This window comes from Schistocerca gregaria, chromosome 6, assembly GCF_023897955.1.
Source record: "Schistocerca gregaria isolate iqSchGreg1 chromosome 6, iqSchGreg1.2, whole genome shotgun sequence".
NCBI lineage: Eukaryota > Metazoa > Arthropoda > Insecta > Orthoptera > Acrididae > Schistocerca > Schistocerca gregaria.
Genome location: NC_064925.1, coordinates 305,710,312 through 305,737,633, shown reverse-complemented (window position 1 = coordinate 305,737,633; position 27,322 = coordinate 305,710,312). Strand labels below are relative to the sequence as shown.

Sequence of the window (27,322 nt, the reverse complement as noted above, 5' to 3'; positions counted from 1 at the left end):
GCCTTCCAGAAGACATCACCCAGAGAACGCCAAGAAAGTATTCTCCAGACCCTAACGCTCTCTCCTCCTGTCTCGAACCTTCCGAGAATTGTTCCAGGGTGTTTGCTTTCAAGTCCCGTTCACACTAGACCAACGAACAACTATCGACCACTTCTCTGGCCGAAATTTGCTTGGTGTGAACTGACAGCAAAGTGAAGCTAACAAAGCGGTTAGCCTTGGTTACGGTTCGGACTGCCGGCGGTAACATCAAAACGCTGGCGTTGAGTTGGGCTTCCATTTCCTAGATGGAAGGCAGGGTCCAAAGTTCGTTGGTTCAGTAGTGAGTTGCGGTTGTTGAACGGGTATTTATCTATTGAGTCTAAAAATATTGGAGTATTGAGTAGAATACAAAGACAGCAGAAAAGCTGATAGTTTCGTCGTGAACAAAATATTTATGGGGTCCTACGAACTGCGATCGTAAAAAAATTGAGTAGATTAGGCGCTTGGAGGGAAATAAGTGATCTGTTAACAAGTAATGTGTACAATATGGAAGAGGAAATGGAATGCTTATGGGTATGTTTTTACTGTAGATACAGCTCTCCTAAAAGAGATGTCATCTTTGGATATTTTAGGGCCTACAAATTCCAATAACAATTCGAAATCTGTAGTTCTCATTCGCAAAAAATTTATGAAGTCGTCTATATTTCAATTCAGCTTTAGTGTAATACACTAATTTTGTCCCATCATTCTGCTCCCTACTTTTTAAAAGAGAGGTCGACCACCAGGGTCGTTTCTTCTTCTGTTTCTTTTCTGATGATCAGGTTCTTGCAGTAAAATAAATGCAGCACATGCGACGATTGTTAAATCTTCCCTCGTAATATCGGCTGATGAAAGTGTTATTAAAATGCTAGATTATAAGAAAACAGCCGGCCGCTGTGGCCGAGCGGTTCTAGGTCCTTCAGTCCGGAACCGCGCTGCTGCTACGGTCGCAGGTTCGAATCCTGCCTTGGTCATGGATGTGTGTGATGTCCTTAGGTTAGTTAGGTTTAAGTAGTTCTAAGTCTAGGGGACTGATGACCTCAGATGTTAAGTCCTATAGTGCTTAAGCCATTTGACCATATAAGAAGACAACAAAACTAGAGTAGAAATTATTAGAGCCAACTACTATTCCATGTGGCTGAATCCCTTGGTCCGTATGCTTTGCTTTGGAGAGGATAACAGGCCGAACGCCAATGCGTTGGCAACTAATGATCTGTCAAATCTATTGGCCATCGTCAGTTTGCCTTCGTTGGGCTAGTGTGTATGCGCCTTCAGATGTTTCATGCGGTGCACGCCAATGGCCATCTGTCATCTGAAAAGACTAACTGTCGCCATTCGGTGGGTATTTACTTGCGATTTTCGCGTGCAAATTTCAGCTTTCGCCACCGATGGACAGCAGTTCATCTGGTCGGTCAGTTGCTCAACAGTTGCGCGTCTATTAGCCCGTGCACATCTCAGTAGTCGCGTTCAGCCCTGTTGTCAGTGACCCATGCTGCATCACAGTTGCCTTGATGCGGTTTTGGATAACACCATTTTGCGACGCGCCGCTTACTTTAACCACGGCAGCACGCGAACACTTTTAGTGAAGTTAAGTTAAAACTTGAAAGCCTTTAACTATTTAGTATGATTCTCTACTGTTTGTTTCAGTTCAAATGCTCACGTAGTCTTATATTGATGAAAAAAGTGTGGGTGGCATTGTGGGAATGCCACGCTGCCATCCAGGACAAGGTACTAGTGATACTGTTTTTCTGTTTTCTTGTCCGAGCTGTTATGAAGTACCAGGCATTTATATGTTACGCGTTGATCACTGTGATAGTGCTTTGACTGCGTATTATGTCTGTTGTTACGGGTGGAAAAACAGAGAAGAAAGTCCAGTGCTTAAATATAACGTACAGCTCTCGAACAGAACCGCTGGGACGCTGAGTTTAACGGCTCCAGTTAAAGGACGTATCACCCACAAACACATTCCCCTCACTCCCTGCGGTGACGTTTGGAGGTTATGACAGAGCCGCCAGCCTGAACCTGGTGGTCAGGAAGTTTTTCCATGTCCGCTAAACAGTGATGAAACATCCTTCCGCTTCCCAATTCTAATCCTGCGAACCATACGCGATTGGTACAGGAAAGGGAGGTAATGACCGTTGGGTGGCTTGCGGAGTATAAATGTAGATGTAGATCTCTAAGTCAACTTAGAAATTAACAACTTTCAACCTTGTAGAAAGCTGAGAAGCCTCCTCTGAAAACAACACCGGTGTAATAGTTCTGTCGCAGTCATACAGATGGCACTAGCAGCGGCGATTCAGCCAAGTACAGCCTTCTTTACTCCTGACGAGTTTTCGTTTGTCTCCATTTCCGAAGATGATTGAAGTTACGTTCCTCCGCCTTTACAGAAGAATTAAGTAAGGGTGGCGGCTGAAGGACGTGGGTGAGCACGGCGGTAATTGCGACGCAGATGGTCAGACCGGCACTTCTTCTCAGAAAAGCAGACGTCAGCTTTTCCTCGCTTCTCTTCTCCCGACAAACAGTCACGCCCAGCCTAGCACATGCGCACGGTGATGTCATCGTGTTTGTTTCGAGGCAGAGCGCCCACTGCACGTTTCTTCTTCGTCTTGAGACCACCTGCCGAAAGCCGCCTTAAGCCAGCCATGTGCGGCCAAAAGAACAGAACACCAGACAGCCGCAACTGGACTCAGTTCCCAAATAAAGGGAACTAAAGGGGCGGATAAAAATATGGAAACGCCACAAACACGACACATTACCACGCCTAACACGATGCAGGAAAAACTTTCGCATTCCAATCAGCTTCTAGTCGTCTCGGAGTGGATAAATACATGTTCTGTATGATTTCCAAGGGAATCTTATATCATTCTTCCGGCAAAATAGTGGTAACGATGATGGAGGTGGATAGCGATCAAGCACTTCTCTCTCCAAACTAGACCACAAAGGCTTAATCATATTGAGAACCGGTGGATGTGGTGGCCAGGACAGATGGTACAGTTCATTTTCGTCCTGACAAAATTAGTGCTGGGTGATGCGGAGCTATAGTGTCTTGGAACACAGCATCACTATTGGGAACGAACACTGTACCATGAGAACTTATCAGCTTGACTTCAAAATGCTTCAAATGGCTCTGAGCATTATGGGACTTAACATCTGAGGTCATCAGTCTCCTAGAACTTAGAACTACTTAAACCTAACTAACATCCATGCCCGAGACAGGATTCGAACCTGCGACTGTAGCAGTCGCGTAGTTCCGGACTGAAGCGCCTAGAACCGCGCGGCCACCACGGCTGGCAAAAACTTATCAGCTAAAATGGTCACATAATCGTTGGCAGAAATGTGGTCTTGCAGAGCGATCCTGCGGCCCAGTAATGTCATGAATTACCGGTAGTATTGGTAGCTTTGGTAGTGGAAGAAGCATAAGTAAATGTGCGGGAGAAAAACAGGGAGCCGACGCCTTCTCTTTGATTTGTTTGTCTGTTTTCAGTTGAAACTTCCCGCCTGAGAGGCCGTGGTCTATGTATAAAACTTCTACCTAACGTTTCGTCTCCCGCAGATGAAGACGAAAGTTAGGTGGAAGTTTCATACATGGACCACGGCCTCTCTAGCCGGCCAGGTTCGCATCCTGCCTCGGGCACGGTTGTGTGTGACGTCCTTAGGTTGGTTAAGTTTATGTAGTTCTTAGTTCTAGGGGACTGATGACCTCAGAAGTTAAGTCCCGTAGTGCTCAGAGCCCAATTTGACCACGGCTTCTCAGCCCGGAAGTTTCAACTGAAAGCCTACATTGTACATATGTTTTTTTTTTTTTTTTTTGCAATGAATTGCATTTTATAAGTAAATAAAATATTTGACCAGTAACTTCTGCACTTTTACGCATCCAAAGCAATATCTTCTGATGGAGGTACCGTCAACATGCCAAACGTGAAAAAATCTGCAAAATTATTGTTTTTTTTTTTTGTACTCAATAGAAAATTCTTCACCATGATCCAGTGCAAGAGTTTCTTGTTACTATCGATAAATGCAAAAGTTGTTTATGAATGCCAGAAACATGTTTTATATAAGCTCGACGAAGTATTGAAGCAATGTGTGTGATATGCTTTTGTTTTACGTTTTTTAAATTTTACCACTTTTCATGGAAATTCGTTTTCTAGTGCTACATGAAATGATTTTTTACTACAACATCTCTCTGTTTCACGTCACAAATTAACACTGTTCGAATTAAAGCCGAAATAGTATTGACGATTTCAATTTTGCCACACATACTGTTTACTTTTCAGTAATCTGCTGGAGTATAACTATGCAGAGCAAAAATAGTCCTTAGCTTATAAGGATCTTAATTTATACTCATTCAGATTGCAGACGGTTCACCGCTTCCCATTTCTTGGGAATCTAGATACTACTCTCGTCCACCGCAATCGACCCTTACTTATGATATCCTACAGTAGTTTTACAACTCTACTGAGAGCTAAATGCTACCATAAATGGCAGACTAAAAAATCCGTCATCTCAGTGGACTCGATAATGCGAATTTCTGTTTCCACCGGGCGCTGATAACCTCGTTGTTGTGCGCCCTAAAACACTAATCACCATCTTCTGTTTCCATGCCAGCATTGTACCGCGAGACCACCAGGCCTAACGTCTGGAGTTGTGGCGGCTGTTACTTTACTGTTTTTCTTGCCAGACACCACTTCCTCTGTAGCTGATCGGCTCATAGCTGCAATCATTGCCACGAGATGTCACTCCAAACGCCAATTAAATATGGAAAACATAGCAATACATGTATTACACACTGATCTTTACTCAGAGGTAATACATTATTTACATAAACGTTCCTCGTGAATCAGTCTTATGGAAATCCCTGCAGCAGTTTTTGAGATTAGCCTTCGCATACATACAGAAGCAGGAGCATGGGATTTTTAATTTACAACATTTACAGATATTAATATAATTATCTTTCTCAGGAACACTTTTCTTGCTATCACCAGTCGACATTCTATATCCTTCCACTTCGGCCGTTGTCAGTTGTTTTGCCGCCTAAATAACAAAATTCCTCTATTATAATGAGTGTCTCACTTCCCAGTCTATTTCCCTCATCATTGAAACAGTCTGACTACACTCCACTGCAGTTCTTTTAATTTTGTCGATATTCATTTTATAACATTTTTTCTACACTGCATTCCGTTTAGCTGATCTTCCAGATCCTTTACTGTGTCACACAGAATTACAGTGCCGTCGGCAAGTATACTGTATCGAATTTGTTGCAACCTGTTAAGGTCAGGTCTCTAAACGTTCTAGCACTACATCATGGCGCCTGATGTGGCTTCCTGCGTTCTAACGCCACTGTCGTGGTAGGGCTTGCAATTACTTGTTTGTGGAGACGCGGCGGATCCGGTTGAAAGCGACTCTTGTTAAGTGGAAACGTTTCGGGTCGAGACCACGCGTGCTGCGACAGCACGGTTTCCGGTGTCTTCAACGTCCACATTCCTGAGCTCATCAAAGGGATGTAACGTCCGCTGAGGCACTTTTCTTGTCACTTGCTGACTCACTATGACTAGAATGAATCACTTCTTGATGAACAATAATCACTGTACGAGGAAGATTAGAAGCCCATATTTGTGTACTAAATAAGTAAACTCGCTCCTACTGTGATCGACCCTGTACAAAGCATAAGCTGCTACAAAAAAAAAAAAAAAAAAAAAAAAAAAAAGCTACCCTAGACACAATGATCTTTGCCAACGACCAAATTATATTAGTTGGAATTGAAGATGATTTCAGTGTGGACTGTACCTGCTTGTGAAAGTAGAAAATGCAAATACGATGGCATTTAGAGGATGTGAACCAGTTAGGGCGAAAACAGTCATTAATTACCAGCCGGTTAACAAATTCCTGAATACCAGCTGTGATACTTCTTGGATATCGAATAATATGAATAGAAAGCTACAGAAATTCCTGCACCTATGCGGCACAATCAAATGATATTTTAAATGTTACCAGAAGAGATACGTTGCTTAACCTGTATGAGTAGTGGCAAGACCAGTGTTATTAAATGGATGTAAATGTTAAGACACTTACTAGACAATTCAAAGAGATAGAAAACGCAGAGGGGAGATTTCTAGGAGCAGTTACCAGATAAATAGGTACGAGGAAAAAATTAAACACATTTAATCTGAACTGAAAAATAGTGAGGAACTAAAGGAAAAGTCCGTGCCACAAGAATGAAAGAAAGAGAACAACAAAGCCACATTTGAACTGTAAAGCTAAAAGGAAGATGGGTCGACGAAGGAAAAAATGAACAGAGCATAATACTTGAGGGCGAAACAAATTAACAGATGTAGGTAAAGGTGTCCTCGGTTTGTAAGTCGGTTTAAACACTACAATCTTTTTCTAGGCACAGTTCTATTGTAGGTGATATCCCCTTACCTTTCTCTTACCTTTCAACTGAATTATCATCTGACGTTTTAAATTAATTATGCAACAGGTTACAGAACGATTCACAATTTGCCGTGGGCCCCGAACAACAGTCCAACTTATTTTTACCACCAACAAACTATTGCCAGAGATGAGAAAAGCGATAAATGGGAAAAAATCCTTGGACCGACTGTTGACTGAACCTGATATGACTAAATGACCACTTATCGGCTGAGACACGTATTCACATACAACTGTCCAGAAATATGACCTCATAGTTCATACTGAGCCAAATGTTTTCCTGGGGTCAGGAAATACTGCAGCTACCTGTGTTAATTTCTGGAAGTTCGTGCGAGAAAAGCACAATTTAGGTTTTGTATTTTGTATTTTTATTATTTATTTATTTGTTGGAAACCAAACTGGTCGGCATGCAGAATGGCATTTTTTATTCGAAATATCTCATTTAATTTGAGCTCATGATGAGTTCTTGGAAAAAAGGGCAGATAGGCAGGTAAAGGAGATCGTGACTGCCGCGCGACCAGATGAAGTTGCCCTCCTGCGGAGCGGTCAGAACTGTAATTAAGAACAAAGGACTGTCGTTAGCCGCGGTATCGCTGACGCGCCGCCTGTGAGGCGCACGTGCGTCGGCGCTGTCGTGACGGTCGCGGCGAGTATCGATAGTCGCCGGCGCGGCGCGGCGCGGCGCTGTGGGCGGACCGGAGCTCTCAGCTCGCCTCCTCACATCACGCAACGTTGCCAGCCCTGACGCCGCACACGGGGACTTTCCCCCGCCACTCTGTGCTCACCAGCGAGCGGCGTTTTCCTGCTCCCTGGCCGCGTGGATCCCCCGCATTTCCTCCTAGTTTTCCTTGTGGCGGCACAGATTATACCACCAATTACCAACTGCGCTTTCAAAGGACGGTTGAACAAAACAGAATGGAGAGGCAACACATGACCGCTGCCCACAGAGAGGTTCAATGTCGCCTCAAGCAGCTGCAAGTACGCTACGCGGCAAGGAAGGTATGTAAACACTGCGCCGCGTCCACACTGGACGCTCCGCACTCGAGTTGCGCTCTATCAAAACTAAGGTTCGGTAGTTTTGGTATATTACATGAATCACGTAGTAGCCGGTAGTATTGGTAACATTGCTAGGAAAAGAAACATAAATGATTGTGCGAGGGAGAAACCGGGAGCTGACGACCTCTCCTTGCATTCAGTTCTTTTGTTTGTTTGTTTTGCACATAATTAGAACTGCACATCATTATATGTCAGACGGCTGTGCATTTTATATCGTTACAGAATATAAATTACGTTTTATAAATAATAAAAATCAGACGCCGGCCGGGGTGGCCAAGCGATTCTACGCGCTACAGTCTGGAACCGCGCGACCGCTACGGTCGCAGGTTCGAATCCTGCCTCGGGCATTGATGTGTTTGATGTCCTTAGGTTAGTTAGGTTTAAGTAGTTCTAAGTTCTAGGGGACTGATGACCTCAGAAGTTAAGTCCCATAGTGCTCAAATCAGACGATTGCATAACTTCTCACTTATGTGTAACCAAAGCAATTACATTTCATGAAAGTACAGTTTATAAGCACAAATATAAAAAAAGTCTGTATAATCACTATAGTCATTTTGTGCTCAGGATCTTCATTGTAATCAATATTTATAGGTGCGAAAGTCGTTTATGAATAACAGAAGCATCTCTTAAATAAGCTCGACAAACTACTGTAGTGATGTTTGATGTGCTTTTATTTTGCGTTCAATTCTTAGGAAACCGTTTTCTACTGCAACACTCTGCGAATAAAACATGAACTAAACATCGAGTTCTCTATAAATACTGTCTACTTTTAAGTAAAAGAGGGATAACTACGTAAAACAAAAATGTCTCATAAGTGACACGGCCCATTGTATATCATCACTCAATTTCTAGACGGTTTACAGGGGAATCCGCTGATGACCTCGATGTTGAGCGCCCATAAACCCCCCCCCCCCCTCCCCCCTACAGGGGAATCTAGTAAGAGACTGATCGCATACGCAAACAAAGTGATCGAAATGAGGTAGTGCCCGAAAGGTATGCAACATACCTAACGTACCAGTAACACGTTTGCGATCTTAACCGATCAGGACTTGCAGAAAAATTGTAGTAGTCTTCCCTTATTATAAAAGTCTACACAGCCAACGACAATTTTACAACTCTACACCGCACCGCGCTGTGAACAAACGCGCGGCACAGAGCAGCACAGAATGCTCCAGATTATTCGTAGGTGTACGTACAAGAGTTTACGCGCTCGCTCGTCAGTAACAACAGAGGCGCTTCAGTCTGGAACCGCGCGACCGCTACGGTCGCAGGTTCGAATCCCGCCTCGGGTATGGATGTGTATGATGTCCTTAGGTTAGTTAGGTTTAAGTAGTTCTAAGTTCTAGTGGACTGATGAGCTCAGATGTTAAGTCCCTTAGTGCTCAGAGCCATTTGAACCATCCAGTAGGAGTTGGGGTGGGTCATGAAAAAAAGCCCGGACAGGGTGATACCAAAGATTCTCTATTGGGTTTAAATCTAGGGAGTTTGGTGGCCATAGGATTACAGTGAACTCATCCTGGTGACCTTCGAATCTTGTACGTACACTGTTACCTGCGTGACACGCTACATTATACTGCTGGTAGATTCTATTGAGCCGAGGAAGAATAAACTGCATGTCGGGGTGGGCATGGTCCCTCATGGACAGATGCATACTTGTGCTGGCCCAGTGTGCCTTCCAAAATGACGAGATTACACAGGGAATGACACGAAAACATTCCCCAGACGATAACGCATGCAGTGTTCGCTTTCAGATGTTTCACTCCATAGTACACGCCAACAGCCATCTGTTTGGTGGAGCAGAAAACGTGACTCATCTGAAAAGGCCACCTGTCATCACTCAGTGGACGCCCAGTTGCCGTACTGGCGTCAAAATTCCAGCCTTCGACGCCGATGAACAGCAGTCAGCCTGGGTGCGTGAACCTGCTCCGGAGGCCCACACACAGCAACATTTGCTGAACGGTCGTTGAGGAGACACTTTTGGTAGGCCCTTGGGTCGTGTGGGAGATATGTTGCTCAATATTTGTACATCTATTCGCCCGTACACATCACGCAGCCGTCGTTCATCCTTGTCATCTATGGACCGTGCTGCACCACAGTCGTCTCTGCAACGGTTTTGAATAGCGACCTTTTTCCATGTACGGTATAGTTTAATCACGACGGAAGTGAACAGTTTACAAACTGAGCCGAAATAAGGATTTCTACTAGCCCTCGTCTTCTTACCTACTCGATCCTCTGCTGCCCTCACTATTTCATCTTTCAAAGCTACCCATTCTTCTTCTTCTTCTGTATTTCTTTCCCCCGTTCTTTTCAATCGTTCCTTAATGATCTCTCCGAAACTTTCTACAACCTCTGGTTCCATCAGTTTATCCAGTTCCCATCTCTTTACATTCCTACCTTTTTGCAATTTCTTCAACTCTAGTCTACAGTTCATAACCAATAAATTGTGGTCAGAGTCCACATCTACCCCTGAAAATGTCTTTCAATTTAAAACCTGATTCTCTCTTACCATTATATAATCTATCTTAAATCTTCTCGTGTCTCCAAGCCTCTTCCACGCATACAACCTTCTTCTATGATTCTTAAACCAAATGTTAGCTATTGTTAAGTTATGCTCTATGCAAAATTCTACCAGGCGGCTTCCTCTTTCATTCCTTACCCCCATTCCATATTCACCTACTACTTTTCCTTTTCTTCGTTTTCAAAACGAGGATCATGGAATGTAGTCGAATTAAGTCGGATGATGCTGAGGGAATTGGATTAGGAAATGAGACACTTAAAGTAGTAAAAGAGTTTTGCTATTTGGGGAGCAAAATAACTGATGATAGTCGGAGAAGAGAGGATATGAAATGTAGACTGGCAATGGCAAGGAAAGCGTTTCTGAAGAAGAGAAATTTGTTAACATTGGGTGTAGATTTAAGTGTCAGGAAGTCTTTTCTGAAAGTATTTGTATGGAGTGTAGCCATGTATGGAAGTGAAACATGGACGATAAGTAGTTTGGACAAGAAGAGAATAGAAGCTTTTGAAATGTGGTGCTACAGAAGAATGCTGAAGATTAGATGGGTAGATCACATAACTAATGAGGAGGTATTGAATAGAATTGGGGAGAAGAGAAATTTGTGGCACAACTTGACTAGAAGAAGGGAGCGGTTGGTAGGACATGTTCTGAGGCATCAAGGGATCACCAATTTAGTATTGGAGGGCAGTGTGGAGGGTAAAAATCGTAGAGGGAGACCAAAAGGTGCATACACTAAGCAGATTCAGAAGGATGTAGGTTGCAGTAGCTACTGGGCGGTGAAGAAGCTTGCACAAGATAGAGTAGCATGGAGAGCTGCATCAAACCAGTTTCAGGACTAAAGACCACAACAACAACAACAACATGCTGTTTGTAGTAGCTTACCCGCACTCCTACTTTTTTATTCATTATTAAACATACTCCTACATTATCCCTATTTGATTTTGTATTTATAACCCTGTATTCACCTGACCAGAAGTCTTGCTCCTCCTGCCACCGAACTTCACTAATTCCCACTATATCTAACTTTAACCTATCCATTTCCCTTTTTACCCTACCTACCCGATTAAGGGATCTGACATTCCATGTTCCGATCCGTAGAATGCCAGTTTTGTCTCTCCTGATAACGACGTCCTCCAGGGTACTCCCCGCCCAGAGATCCGAATAGGGTTATTTTACCTTCGGAATATTTTACCCAAGAGGACGCCATCATCATTTTAAAGAAATTGATGATATCCTTTTGGACGTCTGATACACCGCTCTTTTACCGCATTACGACTTCGACTGCATTGTTTCCCGCGTCTCGCCCCCCCCCCCCCTCCCTTCCCTTCACTGCTAGTGTTGCCACCTGTTTTCTGCGAATGGTTATTGCACGTTGTTGTGGAACATAGGCGGTGGTCGCAAAAATGTGACTGAATCCTGTACCTCCCAATGATGAAAACTTTGCGCAAGCCTTTTCGCATTTCCTTACCGAACGTCCAGCAACGACAATTTCCTGTAGACAACATCAGCGTCAACGAATAATCTAACTGACGTTTTCAGATACACCGGGTGTCGCAGGGGGAATGGTCAATATTCGAGGATATAACAGTAACGATCATTCGAAGCAAGACATTCTAGTAAAGACACGCTTTAATAGCATACCTTAAGAAGTATGGGCCGTTCATCTTCGGCCCTGTGAGGCACGTCTCTTCTACTGAACAAGTGCTCATAGTTCTTCAGACAGTGCTTCCCAACCTCCACGTGATCACCTGAATGCTATGAGATATCACCCAGCATCATCAACATTAGCGCCTACTGAACTTCAGAATGAGAAACAATGTTATCTCGAAAGTTTAATTTCTAAAATGACGAAAGACAGATGATATTTAGTTTTTCGAGGTGCTTTATTAACCTACGAACCAATGAGTCGGTGAAACATTTGGTTCTATCTGTTTCTAACAATCTTGTTTTTCTAGAATGATAAAGCAATTCTCAGTGTATCTAATAATTGCTGGACTTCTTAACTGGTAGAAATTGGAAGACTTCAGGCTCCAAATGCTTTGTGTCTGACCACTGTCACTATTCATAATAATAATAATAATAATAATAATAATGATACGTAGCTCCTACAACAGGGTAGTAGCCACTGGTTCTTCTGTCCATAAGTTCGTTTATTTGTTGCAAAGTGAAAAATGAAGCAATATCTGCTCCACTGTGGGAACCATCTACAACTCTGAGAAGGCACCTTACATGAGATATTTAAACATAAGTGATGTATATGTCTATAATTTACTGTCACAGATGAGTGATACGAAATACGGAAGCAGGTGTGTAGTGGGTGGACTATGTGAAGAAGATGATATTCATACAATCTTTTCGCAAGCTATAATTTGCATCACGTTGTGCCGAACGTTAATGTTAGCATTTAAAAAAATTCCTATCTTATGTAATCAGAATTATAGCCGTTCGAAATAGTGGTGACAGGAATAATTTCTTAAAAATAATTTAGTTTCGTGAGCGAAACGCAATCGACCCTTTTGGTTTTACAGGTTGGAAAATTACCTTTCACCGCTCAAGGAGTAATTGCCCCGGGTTGGGAACCACTGTCATAAGGGGGTATGCGTTTTAGAGCCAATGTTTACTATACTTTTTTGGTTCGAGTTCCTGTCATAAACCTGAATATTGATCATTCCTCCTGAGACAACTTGTATTGACAACATCAAGAGTTCCTATCACGCTTCCCTAGGACACACACCCAATATTACTTTCATTTATGTTGAACACGGCCGTCCTGTATCGTGTACGGTGTTGTATTAGTGAGAAGTTCATCGAGCCAATCGCATTCACTGAATCTTGGTTATTGTCGACAACAGAGCTAACAGTTCACCTACCTGTATCTCTTCTTGGCAAGAAATCGTGTATCACTAAAGCAAGTTATGTTTTAGACAAGTGGTTTTTCCCGATGCAGCGCTGCAGGCAGAGTGCTTGGTAGCGCCAGGCAAGTAGCGCGGAGGAGTTGGCAGAATTGACTGCCAGTGTCGTATAGCACAGGGGTGGTAAGTGTATAGATGGGCAGGTGACATGTTCTCCGCGCAAACAGTGAGTCACACACACAACACAGTCGGCGTGCAGGTGCCAGCTGCCTGCAAACGAAGCCCGTTATCGCCGAATACATCAAACCGGGTGTTTTAGCGCCTCATGGAAATTATCGTCAGATAAACGAATGAGTCAGACGACTTATCACAGGCGTTATGCGCCATTGCCCAAGTGTTGAAAAGCAGATCCTTGCGCTTCCAGTCCTCTCAAAACAAGTATTTTCATCAGTTACCGCACGAAAAAAATTGAAACAGTACGGATTATGAAGATATACACATAAATAAATGTACATTTCTTCCGCAAAATCGACCAGTAATTGAGGGCCCTGCAAAACCTAACCAAGAGTAATTAAGGTAAAATATCCCTTCCATTCCTTGATCCACTGTGAGAATCGACTTTGTTTTTGTGGTCTTCCATTCGACAACAGGTTTGCTACAGCTCTTCACGCTAACCTATCCTGTGCAACCCTCTTCCGTTCTGCGTAACTGTCGCAACCTACATTAATTTCAACCTGTTAGCTGTAGTCTCTCCTAGGTCTCGCTCTACAATTTTTACGCCCCACATTTCCATCCATTACCAAATTTACAGTTCCTTGATGCTTCAGGATGGTCTCCTGTCAACCGATCCCTTCATTTCCCCAGTTCGATTCGGTAACCCCTCATTGGTTATTTGATATTAACAGTCTAATTTTCATAATTCTCCTGAGGCGCTACATTTCAAGAAGTCCTACTCTCTTCTTGTCTGAACTGCTTGTCGTCCGTTTATTACTTCCGTAGAGGGCTATAATCCAGACAAATACTTTCAGAAGTAGACTCCCTAACACTTAAATTTGTTTTAAATGTTAATTGATTTCTCTCATACACAAATGCTTTTATTGCTATTGCCTGTTTGCATTTTATATCCTATATACATCGACAACCAATACTCATCTACTATTTTTTGCGCCTCATTTTCACATTTTATTTCCTCAGAACTGTCTGATTTAATTCGATTACATTCCATTACATTCGTCGGAGTTCCGTACGTCAACTGGTAAATACGGAAGCCAAATAGGGTAACTTTGTTGTCCGTTCGTCTTTCCGTTTGTTAAGACCCCTGTTTTTCAGGAATGGGTTGACATAATCAAGTTGAAATTTATGTCACATACTAAAGTCTATGGTTCCTACGCGGTGTGAAAAATTGAAGCTTCTAAGTCAATGCCACCAAGAGTTACGGCCATTAAGTCACATATTTTTATGCTCGCAAACTCACATATCAAAACCTATAGTGTACTTCCCGTTGGCCTAGAATCATGACATATTGCAACGTTTTACAGTACGACGAATGGAAAAAATCCGAGAACTGTAAATCTGTAATGTTTCTTTTGACATTTGTTACCCAACGTCAAAATTGAAATTTAAATGTTCTCGAAAATCTTGGAACCCCTGAAATCGATATCTTGCCAGTGTCAATCTCGATAACAGGTATAAATAGTCGTGATTCTCGACTCCCGCACTGGACGAACTGTCTTATATACATAACTAAGTGTGAACAGGACCCTCAGTGCACAAGTCCGATTCACATCTGGCCATTTTTTACTTGATATTCATCTTCCTTCAACTATATTTATAGGTCTTAATTGTAATGCAAACGATTTCGATGTAATCTTAGTCCTACACCGTCACGGGATACCAGTCGATCATAAGGGTACAGTACATTTCTTAGAGGTTACAAGAAATCGATGTTCAGTGTGCTGAGCATGTTGTCCTGTATGTGGCGTGAACGGTAACAAACCGTCAACTGAACGCGAGTCTGAACTTTAACTTCGTTTCCAAATTTCTTCTTGGTTTCCCTTCTTGTTGCTCAATATGCAGACTGGATAACATTGTGGGCAGGATACAGCCCTGCCTCACTCCCTTTCCCACCACTGCGTCCCTTTCACGTCCTTCGACTCTTACAAGTGCACTCTGGTTTCTGTACATCTACATCTACCTACATCTAAATGACTACTCTCCAATTAACACGTAAGTGACTGGCAGAGGGTTCTTCGAACTACTACAGACTGTTTCTCTACCGCTCCAATCTTCAAGAGCGCGTGGGAAAAATGAGCGCTTACATCTTTCCGTATGAGCTCTGATTTCATAACAATGATCATTTCTCCCTATGAAGGACGGCGACAGTAAAATATTTTCACATTCAGAGTTGGTGGTCGAAATGTCATCAAAATATCTCGTCGCAACGCAAAACGCGTTTGTTTTAATGATTGCCACTTCAACTCGCGTATTTATCCATGCACTTTTTCCCGTATTTCGCCCAAATACAAAACGAGCTGCCCTCCTTTGGGCTTTTTCGATGCTCTCCGTCAGTCCCATCTGGTAAGGATCCCATCCGCACAGCAATACTCTAGCAGAGGACGAACAAGCGTACTGTACGCAGTCTCTTTAGTAGACTGTTGCATGTTCTAAGTGTTCTGCCAATAAAACGCAGTCTCTTATTTGCCTTTACCGCGACATTATCAATGTAATCGTTCCAATTTAAGTTGTTCCTTATTATAGTTTCTAGTATTTATTCGATCTGATAGTCTTGAAATTTGTGCGATGTATTGTGTAACAGAAATTTAAAGGATTTATTTTCGTACTCATGTGGATGACCTCGCAAGTTTTCTTATTCACAGACAATTGCCACTTTTCGCATCATGCAGATATCGTGTCTTTTGATGTCACGGTGACTCTATTAGATGGTAAAAGACATCATCGTCTATACAAATTGTAAATAACCTTTGGTTCTAAGCATTTTATCGCTTATACCTTCGAAATTTAAAAAAAAGTCTATTTTCGTACATATTATCAAAGACTTGCTCTAAATCTACAAATGCTGCAAACATACGTTTGCTTTCTTGAACTTATGTTCTAAGATAAGTCGTAGGGCCAGTACTGTCTCGCGTGTTCCTCAATTTCTCCCGAACCCTAACAGATCGTCCATATGTCGTCTTTTACCAGGTGTAAGTATGCTGTTTAGGTTTTTATGTTGGTAACGCCACGTAACGCTCTGTATGAAAATCACTGTCTGTGCTGCGTGCAGTCAGTGGCTGGTTTGCATTGTTGGAATTTTTGCTATTGTAGTGTTTGGCAGTTGGATGTGAACAGCGCGTAGCGTTGCGCAGTTGGAGGTGAGCCGCCAGCAGTGGTGGATGTGGGGAGAGAGAGAGCAGAATTTTGTGAGCGGACGATCTGGACGTGTGTCCATCAGAAAGAGTAAATTTGTAATACTGTATACCATAAACTGGTGTGTGTGTGTGTGTGTGTGTGTGTGTGTGTGTCTGTGTGTCTGTGTGATGACTTTTGAATATTATTAAGGCAAATACATTGTTTGTTCTCTATCAAAATCTCTCATTTGCTAACTATGCCTTATCAGTAGTTAGTGCGTTCAGTAGTTAGAATCTTTTATTTAGCTGGCAGTATTGGCGCTCGCTGTATTGCACTAGTTTGAGTAACGACGATTTTTGTGAGGTAAGTGATTCATGAAAGGTATAGCTAATTGTTAGTCAGGGCCATTCCTTTGTAGAGATTATTGAAAGTCACACGGCGTTGCGATAAAAATATTGTGTGTCAGTTTAATGTTGATCAGAATAAGTAAGGAGAGAAATGTCTGAGTACGTTCAGTTCTGCTCAGCTGTTTGAACATCAAATAACCTAAGAGGCTTATCAGCACAGTAACTCATAAATTTTTCTAAGGGGACGTTTCACAGGTTTTCCAACACTTCTGTAAATTATTCGTGTCTGTCAAAACAACAACAGCAACAGATGTTGAACGCGAGAGACAGCTGGTGTATCGCGTCTGAGGACGACTCCGACCGGAACAGGCGCACGCAGTGTTTTTTCCGGTAAACATTGCACTAGCGGAAACCGCACCGCTTCCGCTGGTGAACTCCGGCCTGCTTTCGCGGCGGAGCAGACTGCACGGCCCCTATGGTCTCGCTGTCAGCGAAGCCGGCAACCCGTTCCTCCCGTACGCAGCGCTGCGCTATGCGTGAGTCACGCACCGCAGGCGTCACGCAGTAGCCAGGAGCTCGCTGCGTACCACCTTCCTGTCCACTGTCCGGGAGGTCATCGGGAGCGGGTGACGCATGCTGCGTGCTGCGTGTCTCCCCACTGCACCTCGCGCAGAGCCGGTCGTCACAGCTTTCACATTCGCTCTCGCTCTCCCGTTGCTGTCTCACATAGTTGCAGCCACGACATGCAGTGGGCAAGGAGCCAACGATAGACATCTGGAGCAGCGAGCCCGTGGAGTTCCCAGTGTGCTCGTAAAGCCGCGGTCACAGGGCCGCCGACATCGGGGCGTTTCGTCGACTACCGACATCCGCCGAAGACGACCGATCTTTTCACACCAGTACGCCAGTACGCGCGCAGTCTCGGTGCAACTCATCTCAGCGCCCAAACATACAGACTTTAGACGACGGTCGGCGGAATTCAAATCAGTTTGTTTTTTCTGTCGAATCGGACCACATACCCACATGCAAAGCAGGAATGCCTACACTTTTAAGTTTAGTATAATAATGGAGTTTGTGGCAGCCTAATAAAAAGAAAAATAAAAGCACGAATATACATTAGTGGCGATTAAAATTGCTACACCAAGAAGAAATGCAGATGATAAACAGTTATTCGTTGGACAAATATATTATACTGGAACTGACATGTGGTTACATTTTCACGCAATTTGGGTGCATAGATCCTGAGAAATCAGTACCTGGAACAACCACCTCTGGCCGTAATAACGGTTTGATACGCCTGGGCATTGAGTCAAACAGGGCTTGGATGGCGTGTATAGGTACAGCTGCCCATGCAACTTCAACACGATACCACAGTTCATCAAGAGTAGTGACTGCCGTATTGTGATGAGCCAGTTGCTCGGCCACCATTGACCAGAAGTTTTCAATTGGTGAGAGATCTGGAGAAAGTGCTGGCCAGGGCAGCAGTCGAGCATTTTCTGTATCCAGAAAGGCCCGTACAGGACCTGCAACATGCGGTCGTTCATTATCCTGCTATTAAGTAGGGATCGCAGGGATCGAATGAAGGGTAGAGCCACGCGTCGTAACACATCTGAAATGTAACGTCCACTGTTCAAAGTGCCGTCAATGCGAACAAGAGGTGACCGAGACGTGTAACCAGTGGCACCCCATACCATCACGCCGAGTGATACGCCAGTACGGCGATGACGAATACACGCTTCCAATGTGCGTTCACCGCGATGTCGCCAAACACGGATGCGACCATCATGATGCTGTAAACAGAACCTGGATTCATCCGAAAAAAGGACGTTTTGCCATTCGTGCACACAGGTTCGTCGTTGAGTACACCATCGTAGGCGCTCCTGTCTGTGATGCAGCGTCAAGGGTAACCGCAGCCATGGTCTCCGAGCTGATAGTCCATGCTGCTGCAGACGTCGTCGAACTGTTCGTGCAGATGGTTGTTGTCTTGCAAACGTCCCCATCTGTTGACTCATGGATCGAGACGTGGCTGCACGATTCGTTACAGCCATGCGTATAAGATGCCTGTCATCTCGACTGCGTGTGATACGAGGCCGTTGGGATCCAGTACGGCGTTCCGTATTACCCTCCTGATCCCACCGATTCCATATTCTGCTAACAGTCATTGGATCTCGACCAACGCAAGCAGCAATGTCGCGATACGGTAAACCGCTATCGCGGTAGGGTACAATCCAACCTTTATCAAAGTCGGAAATGTGATGTTACGGATTTCTCCTCCTTACACGAGGCATCACAACAACGCCGATCAACTGCTGTTTGTGAATGAGAAATCGGATGGAAACTTTCCTCATGTCAGCACGCTGAAGGCGTCGCCACCGGCGCCAACGTTGTGTGAATGCTCTAAAAAGCTAATCATTTGCATATCACAGCATCTTCTTCCTGTCGGTTAAATGTCGCGTATGTAGCACATCAACTTCGTGATGTAGCAATTTTAATGGCCAGTAATGTATCTCGGAATCTGTGACCTGGAATCGCTGCTTTACTGAAAACCAGAAGTTTGGACCAAATTAAAAATTTAATAATAACTAGCTAACAAACTCGGCATTGCCTGGGTCTCCATTTTGCCACTTTTCTATTGGAAACGAAAACAAAACAAACAAAAACTGTATTTGTAAAGTTTTACTGAAAACTTTTCATTTCGATGTATTCGTTAAAACACCTTTAAAATTACGAAACAGTTGTACAACGAATGTATAAGTGCACTATCTCCAACAGTTTTTGTATACTGTGCGCAGCTATCTCGGGTGTCAACAACGCTCTTTTGTAAACGTCTCTAAGACAGGGACTCTTCATAGCTGTAAAGGCGGCTGTTCTTTTTGCCTACAACCATTAGTGCTACAAGGTGTCAGAGATTTCCTAATGTATACTCGACAGTAGGAGTGTTTAGCAGTAAGGAAGAAATATATTAAAAATTCATACATGATGCGACATTTTTTCACTCGTCTCGGTGTTTATGACGTCATACCTGTTGACTATGTGTTGTGCAATGATATATTTGAGCAGGTACATTCAGCGGTATAAATGGTACTGTCTACAAATTGTGTTGCGAATAGTGTTAGTACAAAAGAGTCAAGAATATGAACGTTGTGCACAACATGGCAGTTTTTCACGCATCTCAGAGTTTATGACGTCATATTTCTTGAACTATGTATGGTTCAAATGGCTCTGAGCACTATGGGACTTAACATCTGAGGTCATCAGTCCCCTAGACTTAGAACTACTTACACCTAACTAATCTAAAGACAGCACACACATCCATGATCGAGATAGGATTCGAACCTGCGACCGTAGCAGCAGCGCGGTTCCGGATTGAAGCGCCTGGAAGCTCTCGGTCACAGCGGCCGGCGAACTATGTGTGGTACCATGATATACTTTTGCAGGCGCATGTAGCAGCATATGTGGATATCGCGTGCGAAATTTGTTCCTAACACTGTTAGTAGCACAGAAGTAATAAATTTAAATGTCATGCATGATGCTGCATTTTTCACGCGTCTCATTATTTATGACTTTATATCTCCTGAACTATGATAGGCAGGTCGTCGTTACCCTGGCGGCTGTGGTTGCCTGACAGTAAGGGATATTCGTACCAAGTTTGGCTGAAATCGGTCTAGTGGTCTAGGTAGGGATGTGGAACACACGCACGTACATACATACATTTTTATGACATATTTGAATTTCAATCACTAGATGTGGCATGCGTAATAATTTTCGTCAGATGCTAGTTTCGTGGTGGTTTCTCAGACAAACGTTGATTTCACCGTAGGAGCTAAAGATTGGATTAATAGCATACAATGAAAATCTCTCTCTCACGTACTCATACGCACACATTTTTGGATTAATTGAACGTTACCTTATATTACATCAGACATGTTATGTTCAAAATTTCACCCTCGTGTCTATAGTTACGCAGCATGTCCTCTGCAACACAAGCTAAATCTGTTTCGGAAACTTTGGGCTTACATTGTAGGCTTAAGAAAGAATGTGTACATGTGTGAAATGTCGTATGTCGGCTTTGATGCTTAAAGTTACTGTAGATCTTTTTGTGCTGTGCTAGGTGGGCATTTGCTGCGACGAATTATTATTACTGCTTAATGCTGTGACGGTGATTCTGTTACATGAGGCGGTTTGCAAATATGGCGCATGCGTTCGACTTTCAGTCACTATCTTATTCTAAATTTTATGTTCCTTTTTCAAACATATGCTGAATGATAGGCATAGAAAGTTAATTGCTTTGCTGAATTTATTGCAGTAATGCAGGCTGACTGTAATCTTGTTTTCCAGTCTCACCAAGAATCACCTCGAGTATGTAATACAACGTTTCTCTCTTCATCTCACATATCCGTAAAACGTGTCTGGTTAGTCAGTGACTGATAAAAAAGTGTCCATTGCTCGCCATGTCCTTTTCTACGCAGATTAATCTCTTTCACTTGCATTAGAATAGATTCTAATCACCTTGATCCCGCCAAATGCTGAGGAAGAAGATCGGATACACAGTGACTAAACTGCTGTCGCCCGATGTTATTGAGCTACCGTTGTCGGTGCTACTGTGATCGCAACCCAAAACCCGTTAAAATTGGAGTGCTGTTTGTCAAAACGCCATGACGGCGAAGGAGGAAGCCCTGGGAAACTTAGCAGACCTGGAATTCGCCGTGCTAGTTGAGCTGTTGTCATTTCAAGCTACCAGTTGTTTAATTTTACTAGGAATGTCAGATGGACGGGGTGCCGAAGCTAACAATATAGGGTTTTCCTGACGTTTTCTGTTCACTCTTGTAACTTTTTGGCTCGCAAGTTTATTTTTACACCTCTTATAGTTTCTGAATAGCGGCGTGCTAAAATTATGAAAAGCTGACACATTTCCTTCTCTCATTGTCTCATTTAAGCTATATAAGTTCCATATAAATCTAAACAGCTCATTTACGGGTGAAGATCCGGGCATATCGCAAGATGTTGCATAAGAAAAAGGTTAAATTGCAAGATGGAACATAAAATAAATTTTGATAACAGATTTCGAAAAAGATATTATTTTGTTTAATCGATAGATTTGAATAACATTTCTTATTTACCGAAGCAATATTCCACCAAATTTTAGCATGCGATTATTATGGGTATAATCTTCATAGTCTTTTCGTCTTTGATCCTTTCCTGCTATTTAATCCAGGAGAAGTTGCTTTATTATTTCGAAGTGGTAGGAGGATGAGATAGGAAGCTATATTCGACGTAAAAAATGTTTGTTGGTACTATTTTTAATTTCAGTTAGCGACTGAAAACAATATTTGTAGTCCTGTGTGGATGTACTCTTTGCCCCTGCCTCTGCGGCCGAAAATTGTGATGGTGAAGGAAATGCATGAAAAGTACGTTATGTGGGGTTGCATGAAATTAGGCGAAACTTCGCAGCGTTCACGCATACTTGGTAGAAGACATTACTGTTCTAAGCATCTTTACGTGCTCACTGTGTGTTCAGAACTGAAAATAGCGACGTGATTCGATCGACAGGCATACTAGAGACACTGCCCAACACATCTGTGCAATTTTCTGTCATTTCCATTTCGCGATCTATTGGACCTTATTTTCCGAATAGCCCTCGTATAATTTCCTGTACTGAGCAGTCACGAACTAACTTCATACATTGTGAGTATACCAGGCAAAGATTTTACTCCTAGACAGGCGCTCAAGTAATGAAAAGTGCGGCTATTTTTGATTCTATGATGTCTGTATGCAAGAGTGAAAGAAAATCAAAGATCAAAGTGTGTTGTGCAGTTTTCATTGCAGGTCACTCATAATGACACTTAGCCGATTTTCATTCCGCCACGAATGTCCGCCCGTTGCCACGCTCATGAACTTCTGTGCTCGAGCCGCAAGTTGCTCGCTGCCCCATTTGGAACAGCTGCCAAGGTCGCGAGTAACGAGCGAACTTTATGCGCTTGCTGGTGTCTTATCGCAGGTTGCTGCTCCATCGCTCTTCGTGGCTACGAGATGCGACATTGCAGCTACGAACCTACGGGCTAGACTGAAGTCTGAGATCAGTGTCTCCAGTCGATTCACACCGTCCGTCAAGGAACGCAAAGGGATGGAACAATTAAACATTTCGCAATGCATTTCAAATGGCGATATTCACACAAACTTAAGGGGGTCATTATTTAAAAGCCGCATCAGATTTACAATTTTGAAGATGCGACAACGAAATTTTGTACCATACTTGGCATGAAATTAAAACATTTACTGTTAAGTTACTTTAAACTTTTTTATGGAATTTAAAAATATAAATACCTTTGTTTCAGAAACTATTCGTGAGAGTTCTACAAAATTATCTCTATTTAATCTCTTTGCATGTAGTGAGCTTCTTTTATCAACTTTTTTTAAAAAATATGTAGAATACACCTACGTGATTACTCTGCTATTCACAATAGAGTGCCTGGTAGAGGATTCAATGAACCACCTTCAAGCTGTCTACCGTTCCACTCTCGAACGGCACGGGGGAAAAACGAGCACTTAAATTTTACTGTGCGAGCCCTGATTTCTCTTATTTTATCGTGATAATCATTCCTACCTATGTAGGTCGGTGCCAACAGAATGTTTTCGCAATCGGAGGAGAAAACTGGTGATTGAAATTTCATGAGAAGATCCCGCCACAACGAAAAACGCCTTTGTTTTAATGGTTGCCACTCCAATTCACATATCGTCTCTCTGGTACTATCTCCCCTATTTCGCGATAATACAAAACGAGCTGCCCTTCTTTGTACTTTTTCGATGTCATCCGTCAGTCCCACCTGATGCGGATCCCATACCGCACAGCAATACTCCAGAGTAGGGCGGACAAGCGTGGTGTAAGCAGACTCTTTAGTAGATCTGTTGCACCTTCTAAGTGTTCTGCCAATTAATCGCAGTCTTTGGTTTGCCCTACCCACAATATTATCCATGTGATCGTTCCAATTTAGGTTATTTGTAATTGTAATCCCTAAGTATTTAGTTGAATTTACAGTCTTCAGATTTGTGTGACTTATCGCGTAATCGTAATTTAGCTGATTTCTTTTAGTACTCATGTGAATAACTTCACACCTTTCCTTATTCGGGATCAATTGCCAATTTTCGCACCATACAGATATCTTATCTAAATCATTTTGCAAGTCATATTGATCATCTGATGACTTCACAAGACGGGAGAGGACAGCATCATCTTCAAACAGTCTAAGACGGCTACTCAGATTGTCTCCTATGTCGTTAATATAGATCAGGAACAATAGAAGGCCTCTAACACTTCCTTTGGGAACGCCGGATATTACTTCTGTTTTACTCGATGAAGAGAATTTTAATAATTTTTTATTGTAATTCTGTAAGTATAATATAAAATTCATGGAAAACTCGAAGCACTTTGCACCATATTTGTCAATTTTGCTCTTATCTAGCCACGGATCGCCGGCTGATGTGGCCGTGCGGTTCTAGGCGCTTCAGTCTGGAACCGCGTGACTGCTACGGTCGCAGGTTCGAATCCTGCCTCGGGCATGGATGTGTGTGATGTCCTTAGGTTAGTTAGGTTTAAGTAGTTCTAAGTTCTAGGGGACTGATGACCACAGATGTTAAGTCCCATAGTGCTCAGAGCCATTTGAGCCATTTAGCGACGGACTTGTCAGACAAGCCCGTATACCTATCAACAAAGCGACGGCTGTTAGTGTATGCTGCACGTTGACACTAGTTTCTAGAAATGCAAATGCCATGTGTTTAAAGAAGAAGAAGAAGAAGAAGAAGAAAACAAGTCGCTTGTCCAGGAAATGGTTCAAAACGATAAATATATACAAAATAGCTGTTAAAGAAAATCTTACATTCAGAACTTGGTAATTACATCAACTGTCTACGAATGGACAGTGAAACTTCTAACAAAGTGCTTAGAATTATTTTGTCCTCACACTGAAAACGAAGACAAAAGTATGCGAAAATTTATTCACTTCTACTTGGTCCTCTAATGACACTTAATTAAAATACCACAACTTGGTAATATATAGCTTATATCGTTGGTGGAAGAACCGGATAACTTCGATGATTTTATTTTATTGCACTCTCCCTTGTGCGTTGTGCATAGGTGACATCGCTACCATTTTGATAATTGCCAGTGCTATTTGGTTTTCATACTTGATCATGATTTCCATTGTTGTGGGAACACGCGGTACTGTGGGATACAAAACTATTTTTCACTAAGCATATGCGGCGGAACATCAACACAAACAACACTCGCCTTCTTGTCAAATTTTCCGGCAACAAAATTTCTGGCAAACACGTGCAAGATGCTCTATGTTTGATAAAGTCGTCTAACAGCAATCAAAAATATTTGGCAAACACAGTAAAATTTGACGAATTGTTTGATCGTTTACGTGTGCCAAACACCGCTTAAAATCTCAGCCTGATAGGTAGGCCTGCCCGTCGCATTTCAAGCCAGCTGACCGTTCAAGGACTAGAGTTCCGAAGTTTTCTGCAAACGCAACAGTTGATGCAGAATTTAAAATTAAATCTTATTCTTTACCTAAGAGGGAATGGAAACAGCGTTCAAGAAATTAAACAGGATGTATTCGAATGTAGCGCTCTGGTGCAGAAAGCAAGGGCATCTATATCAGCAAACACCTGAAACAGTCATCTAGCCCAGTTTCAGGTTGCCTGTCTAAAGAACTCCAGGCCCACAGTAATTTGATTTTCTGTATTTCGTTTAACTATTAGGCGAATTTATAAATTTAAACTGATGTCATAATCTATTCATTAAGAGAAAATCCTAAGGTAAAGATTTTACACAACAAGTCAAGTAGTGTTTGAGAATGAGTGCACTTCGTGACTTCCAACAAACTCTACAACTAATTTCAACCCTTTCGAAACTTTTTCTCGCTGAAAGCCCCCAAGAATAATTAAAAGAAAGAAGCTTGTCGTTTTCTACGTTTTCGCTGTTTATGCAATAAAACTTCAGCATCAGACATTACTTCTCAATTTTTAATTTAACAAAATTTCCCGTTAAGGTTACTTTTTCCATGAGCATCAACAAGTTCCAAGGTCAAGGAAAGGACAGAGCGGGAATATTACTGCCAGGGGGGGGGGGGGGGGGGGAGGGGGTCAACGTTGCAGGTAACTTCTGGTTTGGTAGGATGGACCACCGTTCTCGTCTCAAAATGATTTCAGTCTCTATCTTTTCATGTGAAAACTGAGACATCTCGTAAAAGATGATCGCCCGACTGACGGAGATTCTGAGTAGCCAAATCCACGTGTAGCTGTATTATCAATGTGCAGTTGAACGTAAGGAGAAGAGGAAAAATGATTGTTGCTGAGTTTGCCTTTATATATCCTTAAAATCGTCTTCTTCTAGAATGATATGTGATGTAACAGACCAGTACGTAGTACCTAGAGGCTATTAAACTGCTTGTAATACGCTCTTTTATGGCCTGCTTAACAGGTGCTATTAGTACATCTCTCGCTGTAGTTCTGTAACGGACAACGCTTTTTACGACATAAAGAGGCGGTTACAGGATCCTACCTTCTCCTCCATATTACTACTGGCAGCCATAAGCGTAAAACATCCGCTACATAAAGTAGGGTTCTGACATAATGCCTCTGGCTGTATAACACACATTCAGCCAAACCGTCAATTTTTATTACAGTCCTACACTTAACGAAATTAAAACCATAACGGCTGGTTAATGGGTTCTACCAGCATTCTTTTGGAAATCACCGTCATATTTGAGTTTTAAAATTCATAACTTTGCTCGAACTCTTATATTTATAAACGCTCCGCATTGGTTTTAAGAATACGAATGACAACCATCCCAAATATAACGAACAAGTTTTCACACGCGGCAGGGGCTTGTATTTAACAGAACTATTGGCAACACAAAAAACTTATTTATGGCCATAAAAATTAAAGGAAACTAGAACTCACTCTCCTACATAAATAACCGAGAGTTGGCACACTGGTTAGCAAAATGGACTCGTATTCGAGAAGGGCGACAGTCCAAATCCGCGTCGGACCATCCAGATTTAAGTTTCATGAGATTTCCCTACACCACTCCAGGCAAATGCCTGGTTGGTTACTTTGAATGGGCACAGCCGAATTGGCACTTCAGCCTTGAAACGTTTCGAGCTTGTACTTCGTCTCTAATGAACTCGATGTCGATGGGACATTAAACCCTAATCCTCCTTCCCTCACATCATATAGCAAATATTTGTTTAGGTAAATTTGGAATTTCAATCTGTAAAAATCTGGAAATCGCAGAGAAATGTTTTGAAGAGGCGAAGTCGCCACCCTGATTAAGTGATCTAGGCGGCATTGCAGGCACAAAACAAAAGGAGTGTCGTAATATCGCAGACTCATTTAAGGAACTTATTTCTTTAAAATGTATATCAACAAAAGTAAAACTAAGCTAATGGAATATTGCTGATGCAATGACATTAGGTAATGAGACACTTAGTCAATGAATTTTACTGTTTGGGCAGCAAGATAACTGGCGATGGTCTGACTAGAGAGGATATAAAACCCAGATTGGCCATAACAAAGGAAACATTTCTGAAAAAAGAGAACTTGTTAAGTATTTTGAGGACTCTTTTGTATGGAGTGTAATCAAATTGGGGGAAAAAGAAATTAGTGACACAATTTGACTACGGGATCGTTTGACAAGACATCTCCGGAGGCATCAAGGAATCGGCAATTTTGTACTGGAAGGAAGGGTGAAGGGTAAAAA

The 27,322-nt window shown here is 42.5% G+C and overlaps 2 protein-coding genes across 2 annotated transcripts in view; one reads left to right on the top strand and one right to left on the bottom strand.

The window, feature by feature from the left end:
* Window positions 1–27,322, bottom strand: part of LOC126278212 (uncharacterized) — a 61,743-nt gene that overhangs the window by 24,323 nt on the left and 10,098 nt on the right. The gene's annotated exons all lie outside the window — the stretch shown is intronic.
* The window catches only part of LOC126278213 (uncharacterized), a 162,209-nt gene continuing 142,135 nt past the window's right edge, over window positions 7,249–27,322 (top strand). Inside the window, exon 1 of the mRNA XM_049978147.1 lies at window positions 7,249–7,443. Coding sequence (XP_049834104.1) covers window positions 7,360–7,443 — 84 coding nt within the window. The 5' untranslated portion in view covers window positions 7,249–7,359. The remainder of the gene's footprint in view (window positions 7,444–27,322) is intronic.